General features: G+C 46.4%; 1 protein-coding gene across 1 annotated transcript; it reads left to right on the top strand.

The window, feature by feature from the left end:
* Window positions 1-243: 243 nt before the first annotated feature.
* Window positions 244-2,390, top strand: LOC142070921 (uncharacterized). The gene is made up of 2 exons (XM_075124890.1): window positions 244-1,163; window positions 1,752-2,390. Exons 1-2 carry the CDS (start codon window positions 581-583, stop codon window positions 2,270-2,272), a joined length of 1,104 nt encoding a protein of 367 aa, XP_074980991.1. The 5' UTR covers window positions 244-580; the 3' UTR covers window positions 2,273-2,390.
* Window positions 2,391-13,954: the final 11,564 nt, after the last annotated feature.

The following is a 13,954-nucleotide window of genomic DNA, read 5'->3' as shown; positions in this document are numbered from 1 at the left end:
AATTCATGGAAGGGGAAAAAATGGGAAAGTAGTCAACTCAAAAGTAACAGGGTCAAATCTTCTGTGCCTGACTCAAGTGAATGACTTCAGTGGGACTGCAGATGTGAGTATGAGGAGCAGGATTTGATCCTTACGGCTTCAAATGGACAGCACGCTAGGCATGAATTTGCAATGTGGTACACAGCAGCCAAAAGGCCAATGTAACTTTGGGCTATAGACACTGAGCCCTGGTCTACACTAGGACTTTAGGTCGAATTTAGCAGCGTTAAATCGATGTAAACCTGCACCCGTCCACACAATGAAGCCCTTTATTTCGACTTAAAGGGCTCTTAAAATCGATTTCCTTACTCCACCCCTGACAAGTGGATTAGCGCTTAAATCGACGTTGCCGGCTCGAATTTGGGGTACTGTGGACACAATTCGATGGTATTGGCCTCCGGGAGCTATCCCAGAGTGCTCCATTATGACCGCTCTGGACAGCACTCTCAACTCAGATGCACTGGCCAGGTAGACAGGAAAAGAACCGCGAACTTTTGAATCTCATTTCCTGTTTGGCCAGCGTGGCAAGCTGCAGGTGACGATGCAGAGCTCATCAGCACAGGTGACCATGATGGAGTCCCAGAATCGCAAAAGAGCTCCAGCATGGACCGAACGGGAGGTACGGGATCTGATCGCTGTTTGGGGAGAGGAATCCGTGCTATCAGAACTCCGTTCCAGTTTTCGAAATGCCAAAACCTTTGTCAAAATCTCCCAGGGCATGAAGGACAGAGGCCATAACAGGGACCCGAAGCAGTGCCACGTGAAACTGAAGGAGCTGAGGCAAGCCTACCAGAAAACCAGAGAGGCGAACAGCCGCTTTGGGTCAGAGCCCCAAACATGCCGCTTCTATGATGAGCTGCATGCCATTTTAGGGGGTTCAGCCACCACTACCCCAGCCGTGTTGTTTGACTCCTTCAATGGAGATGGAGGCAATACGGAAGCACGTTTTGGGAACGAAGATGATGATGATGATGAGGAGGTTGTAGATAGCTCACAGCAAACAAGCGGAGAAACCGGTTTTCCCGACAGCCAGGAACTGTTTCTCACCCTAGACCTGGAGCCAGTACCCCCCGAACCCACCCAAGGCTGCCTCCGGGACCCAGCAGGCGGAGAAGGGACCTCTGGTGAGTGTACCCTTTAAAATACTATACATGGTTTAAAAGCAAGCATGTGAAAGGATTACTTTGCCCTGGCATTTGCGGTTCTCCTAGATGTAGTCCTAAAGCCTTTGCAAAAGGTTTCTGGGGAGGGCAGCCTTATTGCGTCCTTCATGGTACGACACTTTACCACTCCAGGCCAGTAACACGTACTCGGGAATCATTGTAGAACAAAGCATTGCAGTGTATGTTTGCTGGCATTCAAACAACATCCGTTCTTTATCTCTCTGTGTTATCCTCAGGAGAGTGAGATATAATTCATGGTCACCTGGTTGAAATAGAGTGCTTTTCTTCAGGGGACACTCAGAGGAGCCCATTCCTGCTGGGCTGTTTGCCTGTGGCTAAACAGAAATGTTCCCCGCTGTTAGCCACAGGGAGGGGGGAAGGTTGAGGGGGTAGTCACGCGGTGGGAGGAGGCAAAATGCGACCTTGTAACGAAAGCACATGTGCTATGTATGTAATGTTAACAGCAAGGTTTACCCTGAAAGAGTGTAGCCACTGTTTTATAAAATGTGTCTTTTTAAATACCGCTGTCCCTTTTTTTTCCTCCACCAGCTGCATGTGTTTCAATGATCACAGGATCTTCTCCTTCCCAGAGGCTAGTGAAGCTTAGAAAGAAAAAAAAACGCACTCGCGATGAAATGTTCTCCGAGCTCATGCTGTCCTCCCACACTGACAGAGCACAGACGAATGCATGGAGGCAAATAATGTCAGAGTGCAGGAAAGCACAAAATGACCGGGAGGAGAGGTGGCGGGCTGAAGAGAGTAAGTGGCGGGCTGAAGACAGGGCTGAAGCTCAAATGTGGCGGCAGCGTGATGAGAGGAGGCAGGATTCAATGCTGAGGCTGCTGCAGGACCAAACCAGTATGCTCCAGTGTATGGTTGAGCTGCAGCAAAGGCAGCTGGAGCACAGACTGCCACTGCAGCCCCTCTGTAACCAACCGCCCTCCTCCCCAAGTTCCATGGCCTCCACACCCAGACGCCCAAGAACGCGGTGGGGGGGCCTCCGGCCAACCAGCCACTCCACCACAGAGGATTGCCCAAAAAAAAGAAGGCTGTCATTCAATAAATTTTAAAGTTGTAAACTTTTAAAGTGCTGTGCTTAAAGTGCTGTGTGGCATTTCCTTCCCTCCTCCACCACCCCTCCTGGGCTACCTTGGTAGTCATCCCCCTATTTGTGTGATGAATGAATAAAGAATGCATGAATGTGAAGCAACAATGACTTTATTGCCTCTGCAAGCGGTGATTGAAGGGAGGAGGGGGCGGGTGGTTAGCTTATAGGGAAGTAGAGTGAACCAAGGGGCGGGGGGTTTCATCAAGGAGAAACAAACAGAACTTTCACACCGTAGCCTGGCCAGTCATGAAACTGGTTTTCAAAGCTTCTCTGATGCGTACCGCGCCCTCCTGTGCTCTTCTAACCGCCCTGGTGTCTGGCTGCGTGTAACCAGCAGCCAGGCGATTTGCCTCAACCTTCCACCCCGCCATAAACGTCTCCCCCTTACTCTCACAGATATTGTGGAGCACACAGCAAGCAGTAATAACAGTGGGAATATTGGTTTCGCTGAGGTCTAGACGAGTCAGTAAACTGCGCCAGCGCGCCTTTAAACGTCCAAATGCACATTCTACCACCATTCTGCACTTGTTCAGCCTGTAGTTGAACAGCTCCTGACTACTGTCCAGGCTGCCTGTGTACGGCTTCATGAGCCATGGCATTAGAGCCATGTGTACTGCATTCATGAGCCATGGCATTACATATAGGCATTTCAACATCCCCAACAGTTATTTTCTGGTCTGGGAATAAAGTCCCTTCCTGCAGCTTTTGAAACAGACCAGAGTTCCTGAAGATGCGAGCATCATGCACCTTTCCCGGCCATCCCACGTTGATGTTGGTGAAACGTCCCTTGTGATCCACCAGAGCTTGCAGCACTATCGAAAAGTACCCCTTGCAGTTTATGTACTCGGCGGCTTGGTGCTCCGGTGCCAAGATAGGGATATGGGTTCCGTCTATAGCCCCACCACAGTTAGGGAATCCCATTGCAGCAAAGCCATCCACTATGACCTGCACATTTCCCAGGGTCACTACCCTTGATATCAGCAGATCTTTGATTGCGTGGGCTACTTGCATCACAGCAGCCCCCACAGTAGATTTGCCCACTCCAAATTGATTCCCAACTGACCGGTAGCTGTCTGGCGTTGCAAGCTTCCACAGGGCTATCGCCACTCACTTCTCAACTGTGAGGGCTGCTCTCATCTTGGTATTCATGCGCCTCAGGGCAGGGGAAAGCAAGTCACAAAGTTCCATGAAAGTGCCCTTACGCATGCGAAAGTTTCGCAGCCACTGGGAATCATCCCAGACCTGCAACACTATGCGGTCCCACCAGTCTGTGCTTGTTTCCCGAGCCCAGAATCAGCGTTCCACAGCATGAACCTGCCCCATTAGCACCATGATGCATGCATTGGCAGGGCCCATGCTTTCAGAGAAATCTGTGTCCATGTCCTGATCACTCACGTGACCGCGTTGACGTCGCCTCCTCGCCCGGTATCGCTTTGCCAGGTTCCGGTGCTGCATATACTGCTGGATAATGCGTGTGGTGTTTAATGTGCTCCTAATTGCCAAAGTGAGCTGAGTGGCCTCCATGCTTGCCTTGGTATGGCGTCCGCACAGAAAAAAGGCGCGGAACGATTGTCTGCTGTTGCTCTGACGGAGGGAGGGGCGACTGACGACACGGCTTACAGGGTTGGCTTCAGGGAGCTAAAATCAACAAAGGGGGTGCCTGTACATCAAGGAGTATTTCAGGCAGGACTTCACGGAGGGTTCCAATAAGAAATGGTGCACCTAAGTTATCGTTCTTATTGGAACAAGGAGGTTAGCCTGGCCTCTGATTGATACATGGCTAGATTTACCTTGCTGCACCTTCTCTGTGAGTGACTGCAGTGTGATCTAGAGGAATGAGTCCCCTAGACAGGGGAGGAGGCAAATGAGTACAAAACAAATCTGGTCTATTTCTTGTTTTGATCCACTCCATCTATCTTTTACATCTTTGGCTGGCAGCAGACGGTGCAGAAGGACTGCATGCCATCCACATCTCATGGCTGCTCGGCAGAAGATGGTACAGTACGACTGCTAGCCATCCTCATCTCTTGCCTGCCTGGCAGAAGATGATACAGTACGACTGCTAGCAGTCCGTATCGCCTGCCCGCTCACCATAAGACGGTTCAATAGGACTGACTGCAGGACTAAAGAGAATGACCTGGTCAAGTCACTCCAAATTTACTCCCTGCACCCATGTCTGCCCAGGCGCTCCCAGCCGACGTGGCCAGGAGCACCTCGGACACGATGAGGACGACTACCAGTCGTATTGCACCGTCTGCTGCCAGAAGGCAATGGGTTGCTGCTACTGTGCAGCAAAGCCGTACCGCGTCTGCCAGCACCCAGGAGACATAGGGTGACGGTTACCTGAGCGGGCTCCATGCTTGCCGTGGTATGGCGTCTGCACAGGTAACTCAGGAAAAAAGGCGCGAAATGATTGTCTGCCCTTGCTTTCATGGAGGGAGGGAGGGAACGGGGGCCTGACGATATGTACCCAGAACCACCCGCGACAATGTTTTAGCCCCATCAGAGTGCTCCATTGTGACTGCTCTGGACAGCACTCTCAGATGTCCGATTGTTTGCCGTTGCTCTGACGCCGGGAGGGGCGACTGAGGACACGGCTTACAGGGTTGGCTTCAGGGAGCTAAAATCAACAAAGGGGGTGGCTTTACATCAAGGAGTATTTCAGGCAGGACTTCACGGAGGGTTCCAATAAGAAATGGTGCACCTAAGTTATTGTCCTTATTGGAACAAGAAGGTTAGCCTGGCCTCTGATTGATACATGGCTAGATTTACCTCGCTGCACCTTCTCTGTGAGTGACTGCAGTGTGATCTAGAAGAATGAGTCCCCTAGACAGGGGAGGGGGGCAAGCAAATGAGTACAAAACAAATCTGGTCTATTTCTTCATAGAATCATAGAATATAAGGGTTGGAAGGGACCCCAGAAGGTCATCTAGTCCAACCCCCTGCTCGAAGCAGGACCAATTCCCAGTTAAATCATCCCAGCCGGGCTTTGTCAAGCCTGACCTTAAAAACCTCTAAGGAAGGAGATTCTACCACCTCCCTAGGTAACGCATTCCAGTGTTTCACCACCCTCTTAGTGAAAAAGTTTTTCCTAATATCCAATCTAAACCTCCCCCACTGCAACTTGAGACCATTACTCCTCGTTCTGTCATCTGATACCATTGAGAACAGTCTAGAGCCATCCTCTTTGGAACCCCCTTTCAGGTAGTTGAAAGCAGCTATCAAATCCCCCCTCATTCTTCTCTTCTGCAGGCTAAACAATCCCAGCTCCCTCAGCCTCTCCTCATAACTCATGTGTTCCAGACCCCTAATCATTTTTGTTGCCCTTCGCTGGACTCTCTCCAATTTATCCACATCCTTCTTGAAGTGTGGGGCCCAAAACTGGACACAGTACTCCAGATGAGGCCTCACCAATGTCGAATAGAGGGGAACGATCACGTCCCTCGATCTGCTCGCTATGCCCCTACTTATACATCCCAAAATGCCATTGGCCTTCTTGGCAACAAGGGCACACTGCTGACTCATATCCAGCTTCTCGTCCACTGTCACCCCTAGGTCCTTTTCTGCAGAACTGCTGCCTAGCCATTCGGTCCCTAGTCTGTAGCTGTGCATTGGGTTCTTCCGTCCTAAGTGCAGGACCCTGCACTTATCCTTATTGAACCTCATCAGATTTCTTTTGGCCCAATCCTCCAATTTGTCTAGGTCCTTCTGTATCCTATCCCTCCCCTCCAGCGTATCTACCACTCCTCCCAGTTTAGTATCATCCGCAAATTTGCTGAGAGTGCAATCCACACCATCCTCCAGATCATTTATGAAGATATTGAACAAAACCGGCCCTAGGACCGACCCTTGGGGCACTCCACTTGATACCGGCTGCCAACTAGACATGGAGCCATTGATCACTACCCGTTGAGCCCGACAATCTAGCCAGCTTTCTACCCACCTTGAGGTGCATTCATCCAGCCCATACTTCCTTAACTTGCTGACAAGAATACTGTGGGAGACCGTGTCAAAAGCTTTGCTAAAGTCAAGAAACAATACATCCACTGCTTTCCCTTCATCCACAGAACCAGTAATCTCATCATAGAAGGCGATTAGATTAGTCAGGCATGACCTTCCCTTGGTGAATCCATGCTGACTGTTCCTGATCACTTTCCTCTCATGCAAGTGCTTCAGGATTGATTCTTTGAGGACCTGCTCCATGATTTTTCCAGGGACTGAAAAATCTTGTTTTGATCCACTCCATCTATCTTTTACATCTTTGGCTGGCAGCAGACGGTGCAGAAGGACTGCATGCCATCCACATCTCATGGCTGCTCGGCAGAAGATGGTACAGTACGACTGCTAGCAGTCCAAATTGCCTGCCCGCTCACCATAAGACGGTTCAATAGGACTGACTGCAGGACTAAAGAGAATGACCTGGTCAAGTCACTCCAAATTTACTCCCTGCACCCATGTCTGCCCAGGCGCTCCCAGCCGATGTGGCCAGGAGCACCTTGGACATGACGATGACGGCTACCAGTCGTACTGTACCGTCTGCTGCCACAAGGCAAGGGGTTGCTGCTACTGTGTAGCAATGCCGTACCGCGTCTGCCAGCACCCAGGAGACATAGGGTGACGGTTACCTGAGCGGGCTCCATGCTTGCAGTGGTATGGCGTCTGCACAGGTAACTCAGGAAAAAAGGCGCAAAATGATTGTCTGCCCTTGCTTTCACGGAGGGAGGGAGGGAACGAGGGCCTGACGATATGTACCCAGAACCACCCGCGACAATGTTTTAGCCCCATCAGGCATTGGGATCTCAACCCAGAATTCCAATGGGCAGTGGAGACTGCGGGAACTGTGGGATAGCTACCCACAGTGCAACGCTCCGGAAGTCGACTCTAGCCTCGGTACTGTGGAAGCGCTCCGCCGAGTTAATGCACTTAATGCACTTAGAGCATTTTCTGTGGGGACACACACACTCGAATATATAAAACCGATTTCTAAAAAAACGACTTCTATAAATTCGACCTTATTCCGTAGTGTAGACATACCCTGAAGCACCAAATCACAGAACAGGCAGATGTAAGCCCCTCTCTTTACAGTTCAGGTGAAACTGCACCAATAGTTAAGAGGTACCTAAAGATACCAGAACTGCTTTTATTAAGAGTAGGTAAAATTTTTCTAGAAACAGCTTACAGTACTCTAAATGGCTTATGTAAAAATGAATTTATTTGAAATTGTTCTCTGCATTCACTCACTTTTGCATAATGACAGGCATGCTGTTCCTGTCACTTCCACATAATTATGGTGAAAATTTACAAAGCAGAGCATAGGATTTAGATACCCATATATTGTCATACAGTTATAAGTCTGCTAAACATTTCTCTGCTAGGAAGAGCTCTTGCAACTTGTCAATTGATGCCATGCTAGTAAAAATTAAACAGCTGGAAAATAACATTTGTTTTCTTTTCCAAAATCCAGGTTATTTAGGAGAAAGCAGTGTCCTTATGGGCGGCGGGTTCATTTGCATGAAAAAATGTTAAGGTATTTGGGAGTGATAAATCTACAGCGTTATTTATTTTTGGCTGCTCTTGAGAAAACCTAAGTGAACCTCGCAAGTTCTTCGTAAGGTTAATTTTTTGTGTGACTTTATTTGCTGAAGGTTCCACATGGCTCCATCTGTGAAGCATCTGGAAAAGGCAAGTGCCCTGCCATTTAAAATGGTTGGCAAAGTACTGGCATTTTAGCATCTTAGCTTGTCACTTCATCACTTTGCATAATGGCAGCAGCATGATGATAGGCACCCAAAGGACAAATTGCCAGATTTCTTTTACAAAGAGGTATTGAAAGTTAGACTCCCAAGTCCATATTCAGGCATCTAAATAAATGGCCTGTTTAATCTCTAGAAAGCGTGTTAATGTGCAATAACAAGCAATGAGCAATTTTTCATCTCAAGAGCAGGTATGAATTTCCTTGCTTTCAACATATTTTCACTTCAGTAAACCAGTTTATTGAAGAATCTGAGGGCAAACTCCTAACAAAAGAGCTTGTTCCCATCAACAATACTGATTTAAGAGCTGTGAATAATGTTACATTTCTTTTAAGACAGACGACTGATAATTACCAATATGTTTTAGGTTCCACATGTGAGATCACTCTTTAAACATCCACAATACATTTATTAAAACAATACAATAAAAATATAGAATAACTACTTGATCTTTTAATACTTCCTTTAAAAACAGGCATGCAGTGCCAATTTCAGATCCAGAGCTAGGGCACCCCAAATTTTAGGGATCCACAGAGATTCTATTTGAAAAATTTGAGTTTGGATTTTAAAAAGCCTGAAAATCCAATTTGTTCACATCCTTTCTGTAGTGGGGGGCCCAAAACTGGACGCAATACTCCAGATGTGGCCTCACCAGTGCTGAACAGAGAGGAATAATCACTTCCCTCGATCTGCTGGCAATGCTCCTACTAATGCAGCCCAGTATGCCACGAGCCTTCTTGGCAACAAGGGCACACTGCTGACTTATATCCAGCTTCTCATCCACTGTAGTCCCCAAATCCTTTTCTGCAGAACTGCAGCTTAGCCAGGCAGTCCCCAGCCTGTAACAGAGCATGGGATTCTTCAGTCCTAAGTGAAGGACTCTGTACTTGTCCTTGTTGAACCTCATCAGATTTCTTTTGGCCCAACCTTCCAATTTGTCTAGGTCACTCTGGACCCTATCCATACCCTCCAGTGCATCTACCTCTCCCCCCCATCTTGTGTCATCCGCGAACTTGCTGAGGGTGCAATTCATGCCATCCTCCAGATCATTAATGAAGATGTTGAACAAAATCGTCCCCAGAACCGACCCCTGGGGCACTCCGCTTGATACCGGCTGCTAACTAGACATTGAGCCGTTGATCACTATTCATTGAACCCAACAATCTAGCCAGCTTTCTGTCCACCATTAATCCAATCCCTACTTTTTTAACTTGCTAGCAAGAATACTGGGGGAAACCATATGAAAAGCTTTGCTAAAGTCAAGACATAGCACATCCACCCTTTTCCCCATATCCACAGTGCCAGTTATCTCATCATAGAAGACAATCTGGTTGGTCAGGCATGACTTGCCCTTGGTGAATCCATGTTGACTGTTCCTCATCACCTTCCTCTCCTCCAAGTGGTTCAAAATGGTTTCCTTGAGGACCTGCTCCATGATTTTTCCAGGGACTGAGGTGAGGCTGACCGGTCTGTTTCTTTGCTTCCTCCTCTCAAGAGTTACACTCAGCTCCTTCCCCTGGTTTTCTCTGCCTCCAGCACACACACAGCCTGCCACCAACAGCTTAGCCCCTGATTTTACAACCAGAGAAACTCCTGAGTCCACATGGCTTAGCTCTGACCTGCCCCATGGTCTAATGCCTCAAGTGGTAGCCACACAGCCCTCAGCTATTTCTGCCACGGAAGGGGCTTGATTGCCCCTTCTGGTGAATCTGAAATAGAGTGCTTAAGTACACCCAGGAGGTCTGTGATTGTCTTTGGATCCAAGACCCACTACTGCCAGCCATTCACTCTTTTCTGCATAACAATATTAAATGGTGTAGTTTGAAAAACATGAAATCTCAATGTCAAAGAGTAGCAAATGTACCCAGATAGGGACATTCTCTGCTGTTAGTTAATCTGGCTACAAATGTTGGCACAGTAGTTGTTTGTGCTGTCCAAAACCAAGTGTAAGAAGATTAACCAAATTAGTTCCAACAATAAAGGGCACGTTGACCAGACTCATTTTACTATGTTCTGGGAGAACAACGGGGTCTAATGTCAAGATTTTCACAGAGGAAAGCCAATAGTAGTACTTTAAATGTCACCACACTGCAGTAGGATAATACCTATTTGAATTTACTTTCAATAGATTGTCAACACACTTATACCTCTCACATTAGCACAGCACTGCACTGAAGTTAATCCTTCCTTCAGTATCTCTATCACTTTTTACTGAGTGTGTCTGTGACCCATTAACCCGTTAATGTCTACTGGCAAGGGGGTTACAAGAATATCTGAATGCTCATATGTACATTCTGGGTCACCAAAGAATGTCACGGGAGGGAGGTCTTAAATGAAAGCAAGCGTCACACCGGTCATTGTGATATCACTGTGAAATGTGTGTACAGATACTATGTAAGAAGTTCCGAATGTATACTGAAAATGGGTCTTAGATTCTCTATCACAGAAGAGGTGGAGAAACAGGTTTCCTGTCAGACAAAAGATGTTTATTCACCTGTCTCACCATCGGCAGGTAAATTAAGCATTGTAAGCCAACATAATGGTGGCACATTTACATAGAAAGTTTAAGTCAACAAGGAAGAGCACACTGTGGGACAGGAGAACTTTATCTTGAGATACACTTCAGTGGTTTGCTGTTTGGGGAACAGAGAAGAAGTGAAGAAGGTGTTGCTCCAGTGGTTTAGTCAGACAGAAAGCTGGCAAGTGCCCATCATTGTAAAAATCCAGCAATTCAGCAGGAGTTAGGGCTTTCAGATTCAATAAAACTAAGGATCCATGTTGTACTGAGACTAGAAAGACAATCGTGGCACAATTGTGTGGCCTATACAGATGATGTGGAAATGGTATTTCCTACTTAGAAAACACAGAGCCAGCTAATGGACTAGGGTATCATGGTTTATTTTAAGAATTGTAATGACTCCCTTGTCCTTCCTTGTGTCATGAGCATTTTAGATGCAGACAGTGATGAACAAGCAGTTACGCTGGCAAAGACTTTGACCCCACTTGACTTGATGCACCTGAAAAAGAAGGCATGGAGCCATAGGAACAACAGCCACAACTGCCAAATGTTACACGCTGTCAGCTTTCACAGTTCTTTGTCATATGTCAAAATCTGGAAAAGACAGATTTCTGATAAAAGGTATTTACGTTCCTCAGATTTCAACCTTTATGTAGACATTCAGTATCAGCACTTACCCCAATGTCAAAAGGAGGAAATGGATTCAGAATTGTGTGCGCCAAGTGGAAAACAGAAAAGTTTCAGATGAAGGACACAAAGGTGATTGACGTCACAGCAGTGAATCAAACTCTTCAAATCAAACACACCCCAGGCTACTCAAGGCTGTAAGATTAATCACATGCATAAATGTTTTCAGGATTAGAGCCTAGGTTTTCTCTTGGCTTTATGCAGTTTAAATGGCTTAGATGGGTTGCAATCTTATAACATTTTCTATCAAATCTAAATGGTCATTTGTGTGAAGAGTGTGTGAAAATAGGCACACAAATCCATGTCTATTTTTGCATACTGTTAAAAAAAATTAGGCCCATAATGTTTAATTGCTCTCTAACTCACAATTCCCCTTGTGTGGTTGCCTAATGATTAAATATATTAACCTTCACTATAAACCATGTAGGAATATTGATCTATCAGCGTGTCTTTGGTCATACATTGTAGTAAGGCTCCATTTATAAATATTTAATCATAGAATCATAGAATATCAGGGTTTGGAAGGGACCCCAGAAGGTCATCTAGTCCAACCCCCTGCTCGAAGCAGGACCAATTCCCAGTTAAATCATCCCAGCCAGGGCTTTGTCAAGCCTGACCTTAAAAACCTCTAAGGAAGGAGATTCTACCACCTCCCTAGGTAACGCATTCCAGTGTTTCACCACCCTCATAGTGAAAAAGTTTTTCCTAATATCCAATCTAAACCTCCCCCACTGCAACTTGAGACCATTACTCCTCGTTCTGTCATCTGCTACCATTGAGAACAGTCTAGAGCCATCCTCTTTGGAACCCCCTTTCAGGTAGTTGAAAGCAGCTATCAAATCCCCCCTCATTCTTCTCTTCTGCAGACTAAACAATCCCAGCTCCCTCAGCCTCTCCTCATAAGTCATGTGTTCTAGACCCCTAATCATTTTTGTTGCCCTTCGCTGGACTCTCTCCAATTTATCCACATCCTTCTTGTAGTGTGGGGCCCAAAACTGGACACAGTACTCCAGATGAGGCCTCACCAATGTCGAATAGAGGGGAACGATCACGTCCCTCGATCTGCTCGCTATGCCCCTACTTATACATCCCAAAATGCCATTGGCCTTCTTGGCAACAAGGGCACACTGCTGACTAATATCCAGCTTCTCGTCCACTGTCACCCCTAGGTCCTTTTCCGCAGAACTGCTGCCTAGCCATTTGGCCCCTAGTCTGTAGCGGTGCATTGGATTCTTCCGTCCTAAGTGCAGGACCCTGCACTTATCCTTATTGAACCTCATCAGATTTCTTTTGGCCCAATCCTCCAATTTGTCTAGGTCCTTCTGTATCCTATCCCTCCCCTCCAGCGTATCTACCACTCCTCCCAGTTTAGTATCATCCGCAAATTTGCTGAGAGTGCAATCTACACCATCCTCCAGATCATTTATGAAGATATTGAACAAAACCGGCCCCAGGACCGACCCCTGGGGCACTCCACTTGACACCGGCTGCCAACTAGACATGGAGCCATTGATCACTACCCGTTGAGCCCGACAATCTAGCCAGCTTTCTACCCACCTTATAGTGCATTCATCCAGCCCATACTTCCTTAACTTGCTGACAAGAATATTGTGGGAGACCGTGTCAAAAGCTTTGCTAAAGTCAAGAAACAATACATCCACTGCTTTCCCTTCATCCACAGAACCAGTAATCTCATCATAAAAGGCGATTAGATTAGTCAGGCATGACCTTCCCTTGGTGAATCCATGCTGGCTGTTCCTGATCACTTTCCTCTCATGCAAGTGCTTCAGGATTGATTCTTTGAGGACCTGCTCCATGATTTTTCCAGGGACTGAGGTGAGGCTGACTGGCCTGTAGTTCCCAGGATCCTCCTTCTTCCCTTTTTTAAAGATTGGCACTACATTAGCCTTTTTCCAGTCATCCGGGACTTCCCCCGTTCGCCACGAGTTTTCAAAGATAATGGCCAATGGCTCTGCAATCACAGCCGCCAATTCCTTCAGCACTCTCGGATGCAACTCGTCCGGCCCCATGGACTTGTGCGCGTCCAGCTTTTCTAAATAGTCAATCAAGACTTGCTGATTAATAGATGTGATAAGCATGAGTAGTATGTGCTATAGATGGTTATAAACACATCAGTAGAAGATGTTATTGATTGTTGTAAACCAGTGATATTCTGACTCAGCCTCACGAGCGCAAATGGCTCTTTAATGGTTCTCCTGTGGCTCTTTGCTATACATGGTATTAAAACACTGTGATTTATTATTAACCAGTCAGGATGCTTTCACTATATGATTAACCATTTGTAGTTAATAAAAATAATACTTGGTCAGTCATTTTGCTGTGAGAATAACATACATATGTACATGAAAACTAAATATTTCCTCTGTCATACTGTTTAAATATAAATATGTAGTACTATAATAAATGAAACAATGAATTCACACTAATGTGGCTCATTTAGTGTTGATGGCTAATTTGGCTCCTGAACCACTGAGGTCTGAGTATCACTGTTATAAACCAAGCTATTGGACACTAACAATCTATAAACAATTCATTAAAACATCATCATTAACCCTTTATAAAACTATTTATAAAATGGAACCTTAATAGCAAGACTGAATCTTCTATAGCAACACATCACCAAAGTATCTCAAATGCTTTATATAAAAAATCTTGTTTGTACCTA

This window comes from Caretta caretta, chromosome 1 (assembly GCF_965140235.1).
Source record: "Caretta caretta isolate rCarCar2 chromosome 1, rCarCar1.hap1, whole genome shotgun sequence".
Taxonomy (NCBI): Eukaryota; Metazoa; Chordata; order Testudines; family Cheloniidae; genus Caretta; species Caretta caretta.
This window is presented reverse-complemented; position numbering and strand designations above follow the sequence as displayed.

Coding starts and splice junctions, on each gene's coding strand:
- LOC142070921 (XM_075124890.1), top strand. CDS start 581: ATGCAGAGCTCATCAGCACAGGTGACCATGATGGAGTCCCAGAATCGC. Junction 1,164..1,751: donor AGGCGGAGAAGGGACCTCTG/GTGAGTGTACCC, acceptor TTCCTCCACCAG/CTGCATGTGTTTCAATGATC.